Here is an 18,560-nt window from a genome sequence, read left to right as displayed (position 1 = left end):
TGTTGTAATTACAATAATATTTTTATATCTTATATTTTGGTGGTATTGTGTTTGACCTACATTTTGTCTTTGTGTGATGTTTAAAATTGCTTGACTACAAAAACATCCACAGTGCCATTAAAGATTAAAGAGTATGTTCAAATAGAGTAAAAGGAAAATATAATCTATACATACTGTATACATATACATATTTATAAAGTAGCAATAAAAATGATGTAAGGTGACTATGTTTGAATTTGTTATTAATTTATTATCACTCATTTTTGATTATTCATTTTTAATCCAGTTGATTATGTAATTTAAATGTGCTGTGCTTTATATTCAGTAACTTGATATATTTTAGAATAATGTTACTCGGCTTTGTTTGCTTTTTATTTACACTGTTTTAACTACTTTAGTTTCTAATTTATATTATTTTTCGACATCTTTAGATATAACTTCCAATAATCCCGGGCTCATTCATCATAATCACAGTTTTACTGCAGTACCACCAACATACGGCAGGGGTCACTGGGGAGCCGTCAACACCACCCAAAACTCTGTTCTCGCTCTCGCGGTAGTTCCGTGCCTCCACCGGCGGCGACATTCAGAGAGGAGATGGCGGCTAGAGGGGGGTTTCAGACGGCACCGACTGGAGGTGGTGGTGGCGCAATGGGACCTGGACCACCGGTACCGGGCGCAGGACCAGGCATGGGCCCCGTGACTCCTTCTGGAAGGATGGTACCGTCTTCGGCCGCGCAGAACCACATGTACCGCTCCCCGATGCCCGGGCCTGGGTACCCGGTGAGCTATCACTCCATCTTTGCTGCTGACGCGTTAGCCAGTCCGCTAGAACAAAGCCTCTTACCGCTGCTTTGTCACTGGCGGCTAACGTTAACCACAGTCACCGGTGCGGGCCACAGCACAGAGTAGCTGGCAGCCCCGCCGTAAAGTGCGTCCCCGTCAGAAACGTTTTAACCGGTCACTTTGAGTGACTATCAGAGTTTGTTTGTTGTTTGAATTTGCTAACCCTCCCGCCCGCTAACATTAGAGTTAGCTAGTTAGTCACGGTAGCCAATTAGCTTAGCCTGCTAACGTCGCTAGCTGTTAACTGTGTTTCGCTCAGTTTGGTTGCTAAATTAATGTGAAGATGGCTTTGAGTAGTTTCTAAACAATGTGATGAAGGGAGCCATTAATGTTAAGCGTCGTACCGCCGTAAAGTTTAAGCTTTCGTTGCATTGAAAAGTTAGCTTAACAGGTCAAAAACTTGACCATGCCTTGTCCACTTTTGAATGAATAGGCAGCACGAAGCCGCAGTTTGTATCACTGCAAATTGTCACATGTAAAAACGGTGACTACAAGAGAGGAATAAACTAGGACCAGACTGCTCCCTGTGTGTATAGTATTTGCTGTTTGTGGCATGCCAGCTGGTGTTTTCCACTTTGCAGAGGCAACATCAGTGCCTGCACTTGGCAAACTTACTGTCACCTGGCTGTTAAAGGTATTACACAGCAAAATAAGTGGACCAAGATGGTTACTCTACAGAAATTTTGTTTTGAGCTTTTCAAGCTTTCACTGTACAAGACACGAACTGTAATTGCACATCGAAGCTGCTAGGAGCCTTAGTTGATTAAATTATCCAGAATTTATTATATACATCGAGGACTTGTCACTGTTGTCTTTTAAGTCCATGTTGTTAGTTAAAAGCTTTCTATAATAACTGATCTCTTTAAAGAGTCACTTCATCCTTAAACCTGGAGTGTTGTATTGTCCTTTACAGTAATATCGGTGTGATATATGTTTGGAGATATCAGCTAAAGCTCACGCTTGTAATCACTTTTATTTATATACCCCAAAAGTACAAATCTGCCTCAATCAGCTTTATAATCTGTGTAGCTTGTCATATACTTGATCCTCAAACCCTCGACTCAGATAAGAAAACTGTGTAGTAAGGTTGTAAGATTTTTAAACTTCAATACAATAATAGTACAAAAAATAGAAATCATTTTATTAACAACCTGCACACAGTGCTGGTACAGAAAAGGTCACTGAACACATACCGACACATTAGTAATAATGTTAATAGTTACTATTCTTGAATGTTTTCCCTACCTTGTAGGCCTACACATTCTTTATGTCGTTATTATTGCTTTTAGTATTATTTCTTTTTTCTCTAATGTTGCTTCACTTGTAAACACAGTACAGTGGTCTCTGTGAGTTTCCCCTGTATAAATACCTACTGTAGACAGCGGTTGGAGAAGCAGACAGGAGTACAACACAGAAGCTAAGCAATGTACTGCTGTGGACGAGGTAAAATTGTTGTTTTTGTCAAAGGAGTCTGGTGGTGGCTTTGGGGACAGCAATGTAAGGCACTGCCTTACCTTCCCGTCTGACAGCAAGGTAAGGCAGTGAAAATATTTTAAATATAGCGTACACTTAAACTGATACTGATTTTTTTTTTTTTTTTTTTTTTTTAGTGGCTAAAATACGTTTTGTTGCTGCCTGTCCACAGCAGTGCATTGCTTAGCTTCCGTGCTGGTACTCCTGTCTGCTTCTTCTGAAAACATGTATTCAGTGTTCATCCATTTGTATCAGAAGTGTGAGCTGTATGTTTGTTCTTGGTTTATTTTTGCACAGTGTGATAAGTTGTTGTTGACATAAGACTGAATTTCAGTTCATATAAAATGATGGCCAACAAGCACAATGTTGGTTAATTTGAAACTATTTGACACACTGAAAGATTTGCCATGTTACTGATATGTTTTAGTTACAAAAATTAGAGCTGCAACCAATAATTATTTTTATTAACGCTTAATCTGCTGATTGTTTTCTTGATTTGCGCATCATCCGAAAGCCCAAGATGACTTGTGCAGACACTAAAACACTCTCTACAAAAGTAACATCGAAGTAACAAAATACCCTTACAAGAAATAAGTATAAATTAACTAGGAAGAGTTAAAAAAAAAAAAAAAAGGAGGGGGAAAACAACAACAACACAATTGAACAGAATCAGGTTATCTTTACTTTGCTTATTAATCAAAAGGCAACCCTTGTTTATCTTGTCTCAAGATATTGTAGAAGAGGTGCCCAAGATGTTACCCATGTGGACAGACATTATTTAAGTTATTCCAAATGTATAACAGAAGTCAGTTCTAACCATCTTTGGATACAAGGTGGATTTGTTGTCTTCCGGTCTTTGAGAGTCAGTTTCCCTTCATCAAAGCTGATTGTATGTGAGAGCAAAGTTATAGGAGTGTCCTCTGAGCATCCAAAAATAACCAAGTCTCAGTGGAGAAGCATAGTTTGTATATTTTCATTGGAAAACAAGTTACAAATATTAAACCAAAATAAATCTAACATTGGACAATCCCAAAATAAATGTAACAGGTTTCCTTCTTTAGTTTTGCATCGATCAAAACACGGCACTGAGGGATATCATGAAACTTTTGAATAATGGGACATATGTATAACTTTAAACTGTATATTGTAACTGGTGTCTACATATCTTGAATTTGGGCTAATGCAGACTTTCATACCTTCAAATTGCTTGTTTTGTCCGACAAACAGTCCAAAACCTGAAAATATTCAGTTCACTATCACAAAATACAAAAATTACAGCTAATCCTTATAGTTGAAAAGATGGAATTAGGAAATGTTTCGCTTTGTTTGTTTGTTTTGTTTTGTTTTTCTTCAAAAATTTAAAATTAATTATTTTTGTCGATCAACTAAGTGCTTTAGCTCTATTTAAAACATACAGTGACTGATTTCACATGGGTACTCTTGTGACTGTAAAACCCGACTGTTTCTAAATGTGTGACGTAAAAGATGGTGTTTTTAATCTATGTGCTCCACCCATATGTGGAGTGCACCCTTAGTTGTTACTGTTGTTATCCTGTCATGCATGCTGCTACTTTTATGAAAGTAATTTTGTAGATTTGTCAATAAACACTAGCAGATTATAACTTCTTCTTTTTTTTTTCTTCTTCTTTTTTTTAATCTGTGGTTAAGTGTTTCTTTTTTTGTACTGGATCGTGTATACATCTGATTCTTAGAATTTGTATTTTAAATCTTGATAAAAATGATCACTGGTTCACAGCAGTTGTAATTTTTGCTGCTTAGCTACTGACAACGAGAAACATAGTTCACTGAAAGGATGTTACATCTTTTTTCTCCAGCGTCCTTGACTGCTTTCATTCACACAAGCAGCCTTTCACCACATAGACAGAGAGGCTTCATACTCTGAATACTGCAGAGCTCCAGTTGTTCTCAGGTAAACCAAGGTTGTAGTGATGTATAGCCTAAAGAGCACTTAATGATCAACATGCAGTCACTTACTGCCCACACTGCGTTGTGTGGAAAAGGCAGAGCGTATTCATCGTGCCTATATTGTTGACAAGTCAGTGTCCGTCACTCGTCTTCCCTTCCACCCTCCACCATAGTCCGAGGAGAGAGTGTGCTTTGCCTTCATTTGTTGGACTGACTGCTGGAAGAAAAGCTGCAATCAGTGATTTGTCATTTATTTCTTGTTACCTGCACTCATGCAGTTAGATACACGAAGTCGCCTGTTTGAGTTCTTGGCGCATGGCTTGGTGAGTTGGAAGTGGAGGTTGTTCTCTATTAACTTGTTTGAAGGAGCCGGCATGCAAATTGTTGCTACCTCCTCTTGTAGGACCTGGCAAACGCCTTAAATATCAAAGTATGTGGATTTCATGATGTAAAAGCTGGGTTTGTATTTTCAGTACAGAGCTCTTATGAGCTATGCTATTTGTTTTTCTTGCACTTTGAAAATAAGTTAATGCAGAATTTGTTTTGATTAGTTTAGAATTAATACATTTACATCAGGACATGTGCTGCTAATCTTTTGCTGCCAAATTTACGTTGAAATTTCCGCACTGATCTGTGTGGTATTTATTTAATTTTATGTCTTATAGCAAACGTAACCTTCAAATTAGACAATATCTATATAGACTAAAGTGAAAGCATGACAGTATAGTAGACTTTGATCTGCTTTTATCCTCAAGCTGTTTCAAAGCTTTGATTACATACATCCACATGACCTTGGAAATACAGTTTGCTTTACTACAATGGTGGTGCTTTGCACTTTTAGCATTTTTAGCATTTTAGATGCACAATAACTAATGGACCCACAAAGTAAATATAAAACACAGACATTATGAATTTGTTAATTTGCTGATTTGCTGCCATAATTACATTATCTGACCCCCAGTATCAGTTAGGAGGAGGTATGATGATGTCCACACGTCATTGAAGTGCTTCCTCTGAATACTTGTGTTTCAAATCTGCAACTGATGTATATCTCTATGCTGACATTTTACACATTTGAATTCCTCATTTCGAATCATGTTTTTCAAGTACTTGCAGTTTCTTTGTTGCTACAGCAGTGTTTCGATATTGAAACATTAATTAAGATGCAGTGCACTGTAGTTGCAGCCACAGCACTAGATATGCCATTGTAGCTACAAAAAAAATGCAATTTGGGTGTGCACAGGGGGTGGTGCCAGGACTAAATTCTCACCCACCATCAGAGAATCCTGGGGTTAAATTACCTCCAGCACAATTGGCCATGTTTGAGTGGGAAGCCGGTGAGGTGTCGTGTCCTTGTGACTATTTACATGTTGGTCAGGGCACCTGTACAGGGTTGGAATATGCGTTGACAAATTATATAAATTGCAAAAACAACAACAATTATTTTCATTATCAGTTAATCTGAATTTTTTTTTTGATTAATTGTTTGGACTATAAAACATCAGGAAACGGTTAAAAAAAATGCCCATTACAATTTGTAATGCCCAAGGTGAAGTCTTCAAATGTCTTGTTTTGTCAGGCCAACAGTCAAAATCCCAATTATATTCAGTTTACAGTATTGTAATGTAAGACAAGGAAATGCAGCAAATTTTGAGAAGCTGAATTCATCAAATGTTTGGCATTTTTGCTTGAAAAATAATTTCAGTTGTATCAGTACAACAACTGCTAAAACTGAACCTGGAATAGAGGCAAAAGAGGAAAACCTGAGTCTTCATTTGCCAAGCTAGCACATTTACCTAGACCACTTACAACAGTATACAGAAAACATGTAAGGCATGTCTGTACACAGACCAGATTCCTGCAGTCTGAATGAAAATGGTACTCACTACTAAATCCTGACTAAGTCCTGTCCGCAAAACCTCAGTGCAGTTGGTCAAATATTTCTATACTTAAAACCTGAGGGCTGTGAAGTTTTATTAAAAATTTTATTTTATTTTTTTCTTTGTTCTCTATGCAGAGACCGGGCATGCCTCCATCTAGCCGTATGACACCGCAGGGACCAGCCATGGGCCCCCCAGGATACGGCAACAGCCCAGTGTCTCGCCCTGTGATGCCTGGCGTGATGGACCCGTCTCGCAAGAGGCCCGCCCCCCAACAGATTCAGCAGGTGCAGCAGCAGAACCGCAACCAGCAGTAAGTTTCTCTCCCCCCAGATCAGTATTTAAACTTTATTTCTGTGCTTTGTTGAGGAATAGAGGAATTGGGATATCACCCTGTAAAGAATTTAAAATTGTGTTTTCATTGTGATCAAAGGTCGCCGTGGGTTTGCTATTTCAATCCTGCAGCCTCCCTCTCCCTCAGACATGCCATCCTGCTCCCGTCATCTCCGCCACCTAAAACAATGTTTTTGTATTGGAAATCTGTTTTTCCTATCCAAGATTGAAAAAAGGGGACATTTGTAGCCTTTCGTAATGGAATTTTTTTTTTTTTTTTTTTTACAAAGACTAATGCTATTACAGTTACTCAACTGTTACTTGATAGATGGGAACTGAAAATTTGCCTTATTAAATGTCTTTAAACTTACAAAAAAGCTTCAGCTTGATGCAGTGGGAACTTAGAGGATAAAATTCTGTTTTTCTAATGCTTGTTGAATGTTACTGAGCGGAAACAATTCATCAAAAGATGAAATACCAGAAATGTAATTGGCAACTATTTTGATAGTTTAATCGATCTTTCATTTCAATCTCTTTGAGCAAAAATGCCAAACATTCTCTCGCCTCAGGTTCTCAAATGTGACGATTTTCTGCTTTTCTCTGTTATATTTGTCTGCATTGATTATCTTTCTGTCTTGGCCCGTTGGTTTGTGTCTATTTGAATACATTATTTGAACTTAGTGTAAAATGCCGTCACAAATTTCCGACATTTTATAGATCAAACAATTAATAGATTAGCCTAATTGAGAAAATAATCGGCAGAGTAAACGACAGCCCTATTATTGACATTGACATGAAATGTATGTAACAGAATTACAAGCTAGTTTAAATAGAGGGTGAGAGAATACAAGTTGATGAGTGGGAGAAATTCAACTTGAATTGGCACTACGGTATATTTGGAGGCATATGGCAGACAATGCATTGACATGCATGCTTAAGCACAATAATGATAGTATCATCATTGCAGGATTACATTTCCTATGAAAACATGAGGCTAACTGCTCACATTACATTAAATATATCCTACTCTACAACATTTGTTTTTGGACCTGTGCGATCCTGATCCCATTAGCCCTTAGATCAGGCACTGAATAATTGTGATTATGTTAACTCAGTATTGCTCTGCTCTGACTCGCACTCAGACTTGTCTTGTGTCGAATATTTGTTTTAACAGTACAAAGAAGAAGAAGATGGCTGATAAAATTCTACCTCAGAGAGTGAGTATTAATCAAACAGCAGTCCATGGGAATCCATTAATTCTGGCCTTGATTGTGTTAAAGAGATTACATTTGCTTTTCTTTTTAGAATTTCAATTCAGTTGGCTCGAAACAAAGGAAAGTTGGTTTTTATAGGGTCCTGTTTAAAGTACTAGTATTAAGGGTGCACTGACTGCAAGCACTTGAAATAACTTGCTTGACATTTTATGCTGTCTTACTCATGCCCAGTGTGGTGGTGTCCATGGTGGATCAAATTTTGAAAATCTGACAAACTGGATAAGACGTGTATTCTGCTTGCAGTCATGCTCACTTTTGTCATACTTTTTTAATCCTATAATACCTGGTATTCAATGCAACCACTTAATTCTGAAACCTCCATATCACGGCGCTGCACAGCTACATATTTGAGTGTATTCATCTTATGTCTGCTTGTCACAGAGGAACTGTAGCTGTAGGAAATGTACAGGGTGAATGTTAAACTGCAGTTTCAGCATGTTGGAGCAGTTGCTGGAGCAGTTACACCTGCTTTACTGTCATATTCTTGTCACTACATGTACAGCACATGTTTGAGACACACTGAAGACCACTTTAGGAGATAAAATTGAAAACTGACAGTGTGTTCCTCTGAGTGTAGTCTGTTTTTATTCGTTGGATGTTGCACCAGTGGTCACCAGTGTCTTTTCTTGTGTGACAGATCAGGGAACTGGTCCCAGAGTCTCAGGCTTACATGGATCTGCTGGCTTTTGAGAGGAAGCTAGACCAGACCATCATGCGCAAGAGGCTGGACATTCAGGAGGCCCTCAAGAGGCCCATTAAGGTACGTTTCAATTAAAGTCTCCACTCACTTTCGAGCTTCGAAATCAAAAGCAGGATCTGCAATTATTTTTTGTTTCTCTCCACCCATGTCTACTTACAGTGTTGATATCAAGTCATTGTTGAGTGAATGACAGCACATTAGTTTAAAGTTTCTTTTGACTGATTGTTTCCAGCAAAAGAGAAAGCTTCGGATCTTTATATCCAACACCTTCAACCCCGCCAAGCCAGATGCTGAGGATGGAGAAGGCACAGTTGCATCATGGGAGCTACGTGTTGAGGGGCGTCTGCTGGAAGATGTAAGGTTCATGATTGAGATACATTGGTTTAATTTTCTATTTTGTGTGTACAGTATTTATTTATGGATTAACAATTTACACTGCTTTAACATTAGTCGAAAATGCACTAAACTTTGTTGGGCTACATTGTTTACGGCCTTGCTTTGCTCTGCAGACAGCCGTGTCCAAGTATGAAGCCACCAAACAGAAGCGGAAGTTTTCCTCTTTCTTCAAGTCTCTGGTGATTGAGTTGGACAAGGACCTGTATGGTCCAGATAATCACCTTGTGGAAGTAAGAATTTATTTTATGTATCTGAATATATACATCTGCAGATATTTACCCAATTTTCCCTTCTGGGATTATATATTATGCTCTCTTTTTTTGCCTCTCTATGAAAAGAGTGGTCATTGTTTATTCTGCCATTTTCTGTTTTTAAAATCTCATTTATTAAAGGGCTGCGACTAATGATTATTTTCATTGTCGATTAATCTGCAGATTATTTTCTCGATTTTAATTGTTCTGTATTTAAGATATCAGAAAATAGTATTATTTTTTTAAATTATATTTTCTTAGAGCCCTAGGTGACCTCTTCAGATTCCTTTTTTAATCCGACAGTCCAAAATCCAAAGATGTCTTATATGGCTGTAAAAAATCTTACTTTTGAGAACCTAAAACCATCAAATGTTAGGTGTTTTTGCTTGGGATATGTAGAGAGAGAGATAGATAGATAGAGAGATAGATATAGAGATATAGATAGAGAGATAATTTTTTTTGTGTGTGTGTTTTATTTTTTTAGTGGAATTTCTGTTTATTGCTTCTTTACTGTGATTAATTTATGTTTTAAGTGGGGGCACAACATCGTTATTAGGCTCTTTTAAATACGATCAGCTAATTTTACGATGAGGCAAACTGTGTTTTTATTACATTTACTTTAATGGCAATTTAATGCTAGGAATTGGGTGTTTGTTGCTGCAGTGAAAAATAGAAAATGTGTCCTCGTAAATGAAGAATATTAGTTTATCAAATTATCATTTATTATTAAATTCTTTTATTAAATACTCGTTATTAAAATGTCCTGTATGTCATTTTAGTGGCACAGGACTGCCACCACCCAGGAGACTGATGGTTTCCAGGTGAAGAGGCCTGGTGACGTGGGTGTTCGCTGCACCGTCCTGCTCATGCTTGACTACCAGGTAAATGCGCAGGGGTTTACCTGTTTACTGCCTCTCAGTAGGCCCTGTGGTATGGTAGTGTTGCCTTCAAGTGCTCTTCAAACATTTGTTAAGTTAGTGGAAAGGTTAATAAAAGGGACACCCAAATGTTATCACAGGTTCACTTTGCTTTAATCCCCTTTCCATTTTCATCATTCTTTCTTTGTACCAAACAGCCTCCTCAGTTCAAGCTGGACCCCCGGCTGGCTCGTATGCTGGGTATCCACACCCAGACCAGACCTGTCATCATTCAGGCCCTGTGGCAGTACGTCAAGACCCACAAACTCCAAGACCCTCATGAACGCGAGTTCATCAACTGTGACAAATACCTGCAGCAGGTGAGTGGAGTCCTTTTGTAACATAACACACCTTAAAATGTACTTTAAACTTTATTGATACATTTTGTTGCTTCAAAATACACCAAAACACACCTTTTTGTTCTGTAAACTTGATGAATTCAAACTGTAGCTGGTGCATGAAGCTGGAATGATCGGCAGCCACATAGTTGTCCTGGTTAATTTCTGCTCTTGATCTTGTGCAGTCTGTCTCTCTACACTTCCCTCTGTCCTTGTATAGAGACTATAGAACCCTCCAATGTGGCTGACCAGTAGATTTATTTCTACTGCAGATTGTGGAAAGTTAATGGTGAATTCCTACAAAGTTAACATATAAAATTAATTTGCTGATTAGCTTACAGTTTCTTGTAATTAATTAATTTAAAAGCGCAGTTTTGCTATATATATATAAACTTGTATCCACACAATCAGTACAAATGGTCACAACTGACCCTAGGACAAAAAAAGGAAGAGGACAGAGTGGATTATAGCAAATTACTAGTCTCTGTAAAAATAAACATTATATAAACTAAATTACTTAGACTATTACTTAGCGCACCTAAACATATTCATGATAAATAAGTAATTTATATACAATATAAAACACACACAAGCATAAATACCTGAGCCAAAAGGAAATTCAATGCACTCTTACTTGGAACATAAACCTGCCCAGGGACTGCAGATCTGACACATTTACATCATATTGATGTGTTAATTTATGTCTGTTATCCCTGATAAAATAAATGAATAAAGCAAAGTAACTCAAACAATTTCTCCAAAACTGTCTCCACAATAGGCAGGTCTACATTTGGTTGACGCTTTAGTCCAAAGAGCCTTTTAAGTTCTAAAAGTGTGCACTTTTAGCTAAATCTTTGTGACAGGCTGTGCTTTCATTTTATTCGGCCACCTGATGTTGTGTCCAAATAGTACTTGCTACATTAAATGTGTTGGTTTCATTTTGCAGATCTTTGAGACTCAGCGAATGAAGTTCTCTGAGATCCCGCAGCGCCTGCACGCACTCCTGATGCCCCCAGAGCCCATCATCATCAACCATGTGATCAGGTAACCTCATTACAATGATGTATGAGGTCCCCTCTGTCAAAATTGGATCTGCAATTAGTTTTGGAGCCATGAAAATGTTACATAACTTAACATGAGTTAGATTTCTGTTTAAATCCAGTCTTGTTGGTTAATTTCATTTCCTGCTGCTAATGCGATATATCCACATAATACTAAAACTAAATGTACTGTATTCTTTTATAGTGTGGACCCTAATGACCAAAAGAAGACAGCTTGCTATGACATTGACGTGGAGGTGGACGACACACTGAAGACCCAGATGAACTCCTTCCTGCTCTCCACAGCCAGTCAGCAGGAAATAGCAGGACTGGACAATAAGGTACAGACCCCAGGCCAACAGCCACCAGCTGTTCTTTCTTTGTCTTTTTTTGTCCCAGAGAGTTTTATACAGACATATCCCCCACCTGTGTAATAAAAGGAAGTTGTGTTTCCTGTTTCCTGCAGTATTTCTGTGCTTTTTTGTGGGGTTTTGATCTATTAAATTACTAAATTCTTCCCAACTGTAGAACCACTTGCAGTCCAACAAATGTTGTCATGAAATAGTTTGAAATAGCACTAAATTCTTTGTGACAACTCACATGTGTTGTGTAAAGGCCATTTTAACCACACTCAATTCAAATGCAATGTGAATGGGCAGTTTTTTCATTGCGCCCCTGTTCTATTGAGCCGCTGTGTAGATTGTTTTTTCCCAATTTGTGAGCCTGTTGTGGGCAATTTCACACATTTCTGCAATCCCAAATTGTTGCCTGTGAATTATTGCCTTCTTTCTAGCCCATTTTGAGGTCTGTCAGGTCTTCTTGACCTCCTGCTAGCAGCCATTATCTTGGCTGGGATAGCTGTAATCACATTGATAAGGGACGGAGCCATTCCCCTAAAATATGTCCCCCTGTGTAGTCTTTGTTCTGAGACAAGTCAACAATGTAAATAGAGAGAGCTTGTTTATAGTTTATAGGCGCCATTCATTTTGTCACTTTATTTTGGCTTTGGTGACGATTACTGATATACACCCGGTTTCGGCCTGATATCAGAAACAGTTTGTAGCAGAGCCTCTCTTACTTTGCTCTGTATATATATTGTCTTTTGACACTCCAGAGATCATCAGATTCATGTCAACCTGGGACAGACATTCCCATTATACCGAACATATACACCTGTGTTTAACCCACGTCTTCCAACTTGGAGCTGACTTTTGCCTCATCAAACACATTTATATATTAGTCAAAGATAACACAAGTAAACACAAAATGCAGTTTTTAAATGAAGGTTCTTATTAATAAGGGAAAACAAAATCCAAACCTACATGGCCCTGTGTGAAATAGTGATTGCCCCTAAACCTAGAAACTGGTTGGGCCACCCTTAGCAGCAACAACTGCAATCAAGCGTTTGCGATAACTTGCAATGAGTCTTTTACAGCGCTGTGGAGGAATTTTGGCCCACTCATCTTTGCAGAATTGTTGTAATTCAGCCACATTGGAGGGTTTTCGAGCATGAACTGCCTTTTTAAAGTCATGCCACAGCATCTCAATAGGATTCAGGTCAGGACTTGGACTAGGACACTACAAAGTCTTCATTTTGTTCTTCTTCAGCTATTCAAACATTTGCAAACATGCAAAAAAAAAAAAAAAAAGAAATCAGGAAGGGGGGCAAACACTTTTTCACATTACTGTATGTCGTTGATCTACCGTCCTTTTACCATGACGGGTCGTGAGCTTGTCGTATAACAAGTATTAGACTTAACCGCCTGAAGCAACCAGTCATTCAGCTGACCATAACATCATTCCTATTACTGCAGTGATGTTTTTTCGTATGTAAATGTTATTTTTCAGTAAAAGTTTGATTTATCACAGCTAATTTTTTTAATTGGAAAGAAACCTGTTCTTACTCAGCAGTCTTGGTTTGTCTCATCTTATTGGCTAAAGTTTCATTAAACCAGTGAAGAAGGCATAGTAATTAATTATATATCTAAGACAGCACTTTCCAAAGTGGGTGCCTCAAAGGTTCCCTGTGGAGTTTTCTTGTAAACAAACAAAAGGTAGTTTACATTCAATGTTACTCAACAAAATGCATTGTTGTATCATTGAGGTTTAACAAACATGTTTTTTTGTTTTTTTATAAACCTGCATCCATGTTTACTTGCACATTAACACCACCTGTAGATCAGTGGAATAGTGTGAAACCATTGGCAGGATTGTGTATCGCAGCACACGAGACAAACAAAATGTGGATCTACTTATTTAAAAAACTGCGCCACAGCACTGCCAGAGGTTTAAAAAAACCAACAAAAAACCTCCATAGTGTATCTTTATGGACAGGCGAAAGAAATAAGCAATTAACTAATTTTTCTGTCAATGCCATGTGATTAATCACATTTATTTAATACCATATGAATTACATTAAATTCTTCTGTTTAATTCTTCTCAGATCCATGAAACCATTGAGACCATTAACCAGCTGAAGACCCAGAGAGAGTTCATGTTGAGTTTTGCCAGAGATCCTCAGGGCTTTATCAACGACTGGCTGCAGTCCCAGTGCAGAGACCTCAAGGTGAGTCTGTCTGTCATGACTGAATCTTCTGAGAACTTAAAGCACTTTTATCTGTGGTCCATTATCACCACAGGTACTATGTTGTTTCTCCTTTAAAATGAAAAAAGATCCACCATACAGCACTTTGCAACATTTGGTGGAAAATGTTTTGTTTTGTGTGCTTTTAAATACTAGGAAACGTTTCAATCAGGTAAAGTTTTAGGGATATATATATGTAGTTGTGGTGTCAAGTCATTCAGAAGAGCAAGCGTACAGCCATTTTGTGTAAATGTTCAGCAGTTGTTCAGAGAGAAATCCATCATGGATAAGAAGCAATAACCAGTTTTCCTATATTTGATTCGAAGGTCTAAGGATAGAAGATGTCATATGCTGTTCAGATTTGTAAAACCCCTTGAGGCTTGTGATTTGAGTTATTTAAATAAAATGTACTTGAACTGACAACCTGTAAAACCCATTCAAATGCAACTATAAGCACATTCTGTAAGACATGAAGGAATGTATAAAAACAGAATAAGGTAATTTTGGGGAAGCGGTTACAAGAAAAATAAATTCCTGCACTACTAAAAAAAAAAAAAATCACACCTGGAAAACACTGATCATCACCAATAGATGATAAAGAACTAACTAACTTGACATGCAGGAACATCTCATGTCAAGAATCAGAAAAACAAAACAAACATACCCTCTGGCATTTCTACATCTGAGTAATTTTCAAGTTTAGAAAATTGCTTGAGGTCAAGTTTGAGGTTAATAATTTAGTCTTGCCGGGGTTTCTGTGACAGTGATTTGGATTTCAATTCAAGCTTCAACTGTGGAAGAGAAGACTTTATTACATAAGTGCATCATTCTCTCTCAAAACACAAAGCTCATGCTGCTCACTCAGGTGTAACACCGGAGGGCAGAGTCATAATAGAGCGTGAAATATTTAATAACATGTCTGACTGGGTGCATGCTCGCCTCCCCTCCATCCATGAGCCGATTAACTGCTGACCAGCTGTCACCCACCTGCAGTGTTTGTTCAGCCGAATCTCTGTGAAATTGAACGAATTCAGTCCAAAGCTCGCAGGCTGCTTCCACAGCAACAACCCAGTCAACCTTATCTGGAGAAAAAGTTCTCTTGTGTTCCCTTATGTTTGTCATTGCTGCGGTTTGATTCAGGCACTTTGATAGATGTTATTTATCCTTGCAGCATCCAGAGCTCTGTAATTTCTCAGCTGTCGGACCAGTCGAGTTATGCCTAATTGTGTCTTTCTGTTTACAGACCATGACAGATGTGGTAGGAAACCCAGAAGAAGAGCGAAGAGCAGAGTTTTACTACCAGCCCTGGGCTCAGGAGGCAGTCTGTCGCTACTTCTACTCCAAGGTAATCTGTTTTTCCTCCTCTTATTCTTCCTCCTATATTTTGTCTTATATGTCCATTATTTTTAGCCATGCTAATGGTGTGGTTCTACCACTTTGATCCAAACTTCATTATCTCAACAACTATTTGATGAATTGCCATGAAAATTTGTAGACATTCATGCTCCCCAGAGGATGAATCATATTGACTTTAGTGATCCGCTGACTTTTTCTCTAGCGCCACCATGAGGTTGATATTTATGGTTTTGAGTGAAATGTCTCAACAACTATTGGACAGATTTCCATGAAATTTGGTTCAGACATTCAAGGTTCCCAGAGGATGAACTGAAATGACTTTGGTGATCAGCTGTACTTTGTGTTTACTGTTAATTAGGGCTGCAACTAGCAATTATTTTCATTATTGATTAATCTGCCAATTGTTTTCTTGAGTAATTGTGTCAAATGTCAGAAAACTGCAAAAAATAAATTGAAATTTCACTTGCCTATAAGATATTATCCAAATAAAAAATGGTTGGACTGAATCAAAAAGTGTACGACATCAGTAGAGTTTTCAGATCACGGATAGGAAGATATTTTCATATCTGTCACTTCTGGGGCTGTAAAGAACAACTGCTTTTATAAGTGATTAATCTGCTGATTATCTTCATTGATCTGTTGGGTTTCTTTTTTCTTCTACAAAATGTCATAAAATAGTGATAAATGACCATTATTTCCAGAGCCTCCAGTGACATGAGTAATTGCTTATTGTTTCCGACTAACAGTCTAAAACTCAAAGATATTCAATTTACTGTCAGATACCACAAAGAATTTTTTTTCTGTTGATAGACTAATCAATTAATTGTTTCAGTTCTAGTGCTAATTACCAAATGTTAGCATGCTAACTCACTAAACTAAGATGGTGAACACATATCATCTTAACATCAGCATGCTAACATGCATGCTGACGTTAGCCCAAGTACAACCTCACAGAGCTGCTAGCGTGGCTGTAGACCCTTAGTCTTGTTGTTATCACTCCATTGTTGACCTTTTATCATAGCATTGTCTCCTGTTGATTAAGTCTCTGGTGAAAACGTCTTTCAGGTCCAGCAGAGACGGCAGGAGCTGGAGCAGGCGCTCGGCATCAGGAACACCTAAAGAAATTTGTCCACAGGTGGCAAATAAGGAGGCGTGCTGTGCTCTGGGTGACGACTAACGTGTGTGTGTGGGATGTTCAAAATGAATTCCTCCCAGAATTTTCTGACAAACTTAGAGAAACATAGATACTAGATGGCTTTACTGTTATTTAGGATGTCCTTTTTTTTTTTTCTTCACCCTGCAGCTCGACTACCATTGCAGTTTGGTTGCTACTTCAACTTTTTTGTATTCCCCCCCCCCTCACATCAGAGCTCCTTGAGCACAATGTATTTTCTCTTGCATGTCTAAGCCTTACCTGGAAGCATTCCTTTCATTTTGATACATTGTGCCCACACAAAAGTACAGATTGTACACAAATGAAAAGCAGAGGGCAGATTGTACCTAGCAACTTTTAATGTATTTTGTCCCTGAATCTAAAAATATCTTAAATCAGCTGGAATGTGTTGATTCTGCCTTGGCTCTTTGTTCCCTTTTTTTGGAAAGTAAATTTACATTTAACACTCCTAACCTGGCCCCTAGATACTTGCCCATTCAGTTAGATATTGATTGTGGTTGTCTTTTGTAATTAATCAGGCTACTTTGCTGCACATTGGCTGTTCATGTGTCTTAAATTCTCAACGGTTTGTTTTGACAGTTTGTGCCACAGTCTGTTGTACAAGAGACGTTTAAAAGCTCGATCATGGCAAACTATACATCTTTTATTAAGAGTGGCATTTAGTATGAAGTTGTTTTTTTCTTTTTTTGTTATTATCAATGATCCTTGTTTTAAAATATGTATTATATCAGTACTTGTCTTGTTAGCTAGTACAGATTATCACGGAAGTAGCTAGTATGAGTACCTCTAGTCTATATAGTTTTGTAAATACTGAGCAGAAAAAAACTGAAGATGGATGTGAAGTAAAATTGTATCTCTTATCCTGGCAGATGTTTTTCTTAACTCTTTGTCTATGCTCAGATAGTTGAACCAGTATTTATATTCGCAGAGCACAGTGATTTAGCTCTCCACAACATAAAGACGGCAGTTTGACGACCCACTGCTCTGCAGGACAAAATGTACACGGCTTTCTTAACACCTGCAGGCTGGGACAAGTTGAATCTTCTGCTATTAGTTTTGTGTATTTTAATTATGTGCAGAGAAGCCATAAACACTTGGACACGCTCTGTCGCACGTGCGGCTGAGCAGATTAAAGAGTCGTAGCTTGTTCGTACTGTGGCTGAAGACCTGACGCCTTTTTCAGTTTAATGGTTGTTCCCTTGTTGAAGGTGAAGATGAGTGTCTTTGCTGAAACTTTTGCGTGTGTGCTTTTCATTAATGAATTCCAAGAATACACTAATATGGGTTTGGGCGGGTACATGTTTTGAAACAAGCGGTGGGAATCTCTGGGGTATAAAACAACACTGGGGGGGACTGTAGTATTATTTGAATCTGCAGACTTTTTCATGGACCAAACCTATTTTTCTGTATGTTCTTATTATGTTATAATAAAGGAGATGTAAAATGTACCTGTTTGTGGGAGTTTCTGTGTCTGCCAGTGATTTTTTATTTTTTTATACCTTCTACATAATGAAAAACTGCTTTAATATTCCTGTGTGGATTACAATTAGGCTGCAACTAACAATTATTTTCATTACTGACTTATCTGGAAATTAGTTTCTAAATTAAGTGGTTGTTCTTTTTTCTCTCTTTTTTTAATTATCAGAAAACCGTTAAACGTTCCCATAAAAATGTTCTAAAAGCCCATTGTGACTTCTTCAGATGTACTGTTTGGTACTAACAGTCTAAAACCCAATTAACCCATTGAGTTTAGTATCACATAAGACAAAGAAAACTTCATCAGTGGTGGAAGAACTGTTCAGATCCTTTTGTGAGCTGATAGACGAGGTAAAAATCTGTTTTTATTCTATGGACTTATCTCTAATCTTTACTTTTTTATGAAATATTGGATAATTTTTACCTTTTGAAAACTCATTTAAATTAAACCATGTGAGAAGTTTAGAAGGGAATCTCTTTTTGGTTGAAGTGCAAACAACTCAGACTTCTAAAACATGAAGGGGCTCCAACTCGACCCAGCGTTTTTGAAAGAGGTCACAAGCCAAAAAGGTTTGGAACCACTGGTTTAATCTTTG

At 37.9% G+C, this 18,560-nt stretch overlaps 1 protein-coding gene and 1 long non-coding RNA gene across 2 annotated transcripts; both read left to right on the top strand.

The window, feature by feature from the left end:
• The first annotated feature begins 544 nt into the window (after window positions 1-544).
• On the top strand, window positions 545-17,936 carry smarcd1 (SWI/SNF related, matrix associated, actin dependent regulator of chromatin, subfamily d, member 1). The gene is made up of 13 exons (XM_044215511.1): window positions 545-783; window positions 6,263-6,438; window positions 7,633-7,675; window positions 8,370-8,492; window positions 8,665-8,787; window positions 8,942-9,058; window positions 9,859-9,960; window positions 10,155-10,316; window positions 11,281-11,378; window positions 11,580-11,715; window positions 13,818-13,940; window positions 15,202-15,303; window positions 16,380-17,936. Exons 1-13 carry the CDS (start codon window positions 598-600, stop codon window positions 16,431-16,433), a joined length of 1,545 nt encoding a protein of 514 aa, XP_044071446.1. The 5' UTR covers window positions 545-597; the 3' UTR covers window positions 16,434-17,936.
• LOC122884964 lies at window positions 794-3,175 on the top strand. The gene is made up of 2 exons (XR_006380016.1): window positions 794-2,379; window positions 2,457-3,175. It is a non-coding gene; the product is annotated as an uncharacterized LOC122884964 (long non-coding RNA).
• Window positions 17,937-18,560: the final 624 nt, after the last annotated feature.

This window comes from Siniperca chuatsi, linkage group LG2, assembly GCF_020085105.1.
Source record: "Siniperca chuatsi isolate FFG_IHB_CAS linkage group LG2, ASM2008510v1, whole genome shotgun sequence".
Classification (NCBI taxonomy): Eukaryota; Metazoa; Chordata; class Actinopteri; order Centrarchiformes; family Sinipercidae; genus Siniperca; species Siniperca chuatsi.
The sequence above is the reverse complement of the archived record's forward strand: the minus strand, read 5'-3'. Positions and strand labels throughout refer to the sequence as shown.